The 4,393-nt window shown below is 48.5% G+C and overlaps 1 protein-coding gene across 1 annotated transcript; it reads right to left on the reverse strand.

Moving 5' to 3' along the window:
• Positions 1-216: 216 nt before the first annotated feature.
• LOC147602805 (uncharacterized) lies at positions 217-3,438 on the reverse strand. The gene has a single exon (XM_086797764.1). It carries the CDS (start codon positions 3,283-3,285, stop codon positions 547-549), a length of 2,739 nt encoding a protein of 912 aa, XP_086653890.1. The 5' UTR covers positions 3,286-3,438; the 3' UTR covers positions 217-546.
• Between the last annotated feature and the right edge of the window lie 955 nt (positions 3,439-4,393).

The following is a 4,393-nucleotide window of genomic DNA, read 5'->3' on the forward strand; positions in this document are numbered from 1 at the left end:
GTGAAGCACATAAGTAATGGTGCTTGAGTTTCTGATGTGCTAGATAATATACATCAAGCCCAATTTTGTTTTGTTTTACAAGCAGGGGTTTACATGGCACAATTGTGCCCCACAATTGTCAAGGAAGTCCAATCTCAGTAGGATATACCTCACATGCGATCCGTGGTGGTGGTAGCACACAAAACTATTAAAGCATATGCAAGTCTAACCCACTAGATTGCTATGCAAATTAGAGAAGCCACTGTAAAGAACAATAAGCAGGTAATACATAATTGCCCACCAAACTGAATATCCCTGTCTAAAATCCACACAAGCCATACTTTCTATGCTTAAAAAAACAGGAGTGGGTGTCATAAAAGATGCGCATACTCACACAAGATATGTGGGTTTGTACAGTGGTACTTGTAATTCCTGGAGCAATTGAGGCTCCCATTAATCTCTAGGGTACTCCCAAGTAGCAAACCATATGATGGGGGCAACAAGAGCCAACTTCCCTTATTTTTGTATGTCAAAGATGTGGGTGGATATTTTTTACTCTGGTCTTTGCTACGGCCGCATTTGATGTCTCTGTTGTTGATCTGCAGGAGGCACTTCAAGCACGTCTCGGTAAGGAGAGACTGGATGTACATCGTCCACAAAAGGATTGGCACCAACAAACTGGACAGTGTCAGGAGAATTAGTGGCCCCTGCTATCCTGATGTTGGATGGTGCATTGTACATGGGTATCCCTCCAATGGCTGCAGGGTATGGTAATGCATTCGGTTGCTCCATCATGTAGTAGCTGTACTGGGCGGCTGGGGCCAATGGAGTATGTGCAGAGGGCAGTGGTGCCACTCTCTGCACAGGTACTGGTAGCTTCTTGTCAGGAATCACTCCAATCATGGGTAACTGTTGATGCGGAATACCTTCCACCACCTGCTGCACGGGATGGCCCATGGCTCGGAATCTGGATGGCACGCCGGGAGCAATGGGAGCATTGAAATTCATTGCTGCCACCCTTTGACTATGAAGGGGGTCACTCACTTGTCTCCGTAAAAAAGCCATGTCAGTTTGATGATGGGCCTTTGGAGGAATGCCCTTTACACCTTCCCCCATGGAGGAGAAGACTGTAGGACTAACATTGGTAACCACGATGGGGGGTACTGAAGCAGGAGGGCTTGTGGTTTTAATTTGGGGTAGTTGTTGGGAAAATGGCTGTTGGAAAACCGCTGCTCCCGGGGCTATTATAGGGGGAGATGGTGGACGAGAGATAGCAACAGCCAGGCGAGTTGTGGCCACCACGTTGGATCCTGGAGGGGGCACTATGGCCGGCTTGAAAGGTGCTATGAGTGATGGTGCTGTAGTCACACCCATACCAGGAGATGGGGTTTGTGACATGATTGGGGGCCCCTGAGTTGCATAAGTAGTGGCAGATGTTGTTTCTTCCAGGGACTCTTGCTGTTGTTGGAGCTGGTAGAAATTAGTTGGTAAAGGAACTACATCCTGGGTGGTGTCGAAACTTGGAATATGATGCATCAATGTGTCCTCCCCGCCTGGTTTTGATACTGTTGCCAGTGGAACCTGCTGATTAATACCAACAGGGGGCAAAAATTGATGTGGTGTTGGAGAAACCTGTTGCATCAATCTGTCCTCTCCACCTGGTTTTAATGCCACAACATGAGCGGATGTGGACAAAACTTGCTGCAACAATCTGTCCTCCCCACCTGATTTCGAAGAATCGGCGTGAACCGATGTAGGAGAAACTTGTTGCTTCAATCTGTCATCTGCACCCAATTTTGATGCCACAACAGGAACTGGCTGCTGAGAAACCGGAACAGGAGGCATAAATTCAGCTGATGCAGAAGACACAGCAGGGGGAGAAGAAATTGGAGATGAAACTCTCTCTTCCAATTGTAACCCTTTAAGATTTTGAGCAACCATGTGCATAGGGGGGACCTCCTCATCATAAATAGGTTTTCCCATCAGAGCAGGGATTTCTAGCTCCGAACCCCCTTTCAGTGCAGCTGCTCCTTTGGAGACCTCTGTTACAACTTGATGTACCCCTCCATCATAGATTACCTTCTGTCGAGTTTCTCCCATCAGATCATAGCTCGCCTTGATCTGCATCACAACATCATCATCGATCAGCCCTGCTGATAACATCAACTGCTCAGCCGTCTCCGCACTGGTGTTGGAGGTGCCCTTGTCGGATGTCGGAGAGATGTAGCCATCCCCACGGTTCTTCATTTGCTCTGTAACATCCCCGCCTCTTTTACCAGATCCACGCCTATTGTTGAGCGGAGGCACTGCCAGATTTCCATCAATCTCCAACCCGGCCTGCTGGGTGGAGGTGGGCTGCCCTTTGGATGCAAATTCGGCAATGGCAGACAAGAGTGAGATGACTGCTGGAGGGGCAGATGAAGAGGACTCCATGAAGAAGGGCTTTGCTTTGAGGGGCGAGGGCGAGCCAGGGGCAGAGGAGACCTCCCCAGAGCCAGAATGCTGTAGCAGAGATCCGAAGAGAGCGGACGCGACGATGGAATTTAACTGGTCATTGTCGGGAGATTGTTCTGGCGGAGGAGGCGGCACGCTGTTGCCGTAGCTGGTGGCAGCCGCCCACTCTTCCAGAGCATCCACGTTGCCCTGGAGCAGGTAATCTGGCGTTTCTGAGATAATAGAAGAGGTCTCCGATCTCACGCGGGGCAGCACCGGCATGCCGTTGAGGGCATCGACAAACCATCGCTCGCGGGTGTGGTTGCTCTCCAGAATGTCCGACAGGCTGGACGTCTGGCTCCTCTCGAGCTTCAACGGAAACAGGAACAGACGGAGCCGTGACGACGACGAAGATCGATTACTGGCAGTCTGCAGCCTGTCGTACTCCTCCATCATGATCTCCAGATCCTCATCGGAAGTGACGGAGATGAGGGCGTCCAGATCCTCGCACGGCAGCTGGTACTTCACCACCACCGACGCCCCGAACAGCCTCGAGAGCTTTGCTGTAAGCTCGGCGAACGCGACGTTCCGGCTGACGACGACGATGCGGCTGTCGCCGCCGACGTAGCGGAGCTGATTGTCGTGGGGGCGGGGGAGGATGCGACCGCCGTAACTGCACATGAGCTTGACTCTGGTGAAGGCGGAGTCATCCCATTTGACTGGGGGAGGAGGATCCTCGGTGATGGATCCGGGTCTGCCACCGCCAGCGCCGAAGGAGCGAGGGGAGGAGCCAACGTCGGAGTCGGCGTAGGTTGGAGGAATGACGGCATCGCCGTCGGGGAGGGAGGTTGGGGAGGGATCGAGACGCCGCATGGGGAGGTTGGAAGGGTGTTTCAAAAATCTAGTATGAGAGGATTGAAGGAAGCCATAGAAGAAAACACAGAGAGAGGAGGGAGGTCGCGACACAGAGAGAGAGAGAGAGGGAGAGAGGGCGGGGGCCAACTTGCACGCAATCGCCTTTTTTTTCTTTTCTTTTTTTTCTTGTTTTTAGACTTTATTCCCCATAATTACAAAAATGATTCCGCACTGAACTCCTTTTTACGTGGACCCCACCACGGGGCGCCGCGCTCTTTTTCCAACGTTGAAACTGTGGGGCCCACACTTTCTCCACATGGCATGTTTCAATTGGCTACAGCATGTTGTCCCCCCCCTCATCCGTTAGTGGGCCGCCATTTGCGTAAATTTGAGTACTAGGTATATATATTTATTTATTATAGAGACAAATCAATTAATATAAGTATTAAGCTTCTAACTAAGGTTGCACACTACGATAAAGCTATAAATAAAAAAATAACTCGCTATAATAAAGTAAAGCGAAGAATAGCTGGATAGTTATTCTAAGGTTATACCGTATACTGTACTTTTATTAGAAATAAGAATTCAGTACTAGGTATAAGGTATAACCTTGGTAAAGCAAAGTAACTTTTTCTACAGGATCCTCTTCGAGCTTGACAAGGGTAGGTTTCTTTTTTAATTATTGGGATTTATTCTAGTATTTAACCATGGAAATTTGGAATCTAGATGATGATGTACATTCTTTAGACTACAGTCACACCAGTCACCAGTGTACCGGATGAGCTTCAAGTTTTTTGTTTAATTTTTTTTCCTCTATGCAGTTTTAAAGTAATAAATATAATTATTATTGGTCAAAAAACATTTAATTAAACCCACCTAAATAGCAATTAACGTGGAAAGAACCTTAAGAGAAATATTTTTTTAAAAGTTTCAGCCAAGTGGTAGGGACTTTTCCTTGGAAGCTCTCTTTTTGTCCTCCACTGTCCACATGCCTTTCAAAGTTTGAACTCCAAACTTGTTAGCCACTCGACCTCATAACTAATGTCTCCCTAAAAATGGTTAGCTAACCCACCTTCTCTCACTCTCACTCTCCCTCTCCTTCCTTTCTAGCCCAAGGGCCAGTTTC

Source organism: Cibotium barometz, chromosome 66, assembly GCF_041138505.1.
Source record: "Cibotium barometz isolate CiBa-2024 chromosome 66, ASM4113850v1, whole genome shotgun sequence".
In the NCBI taxonomy this organism is placed as follows: domain Eukaryota; kingdom Viridiplantae; phylum Streptophyta; class Polypodiopsida; order Cyatheales; family Cibotiaceae; genus Cibotium; species Cibotium barometz.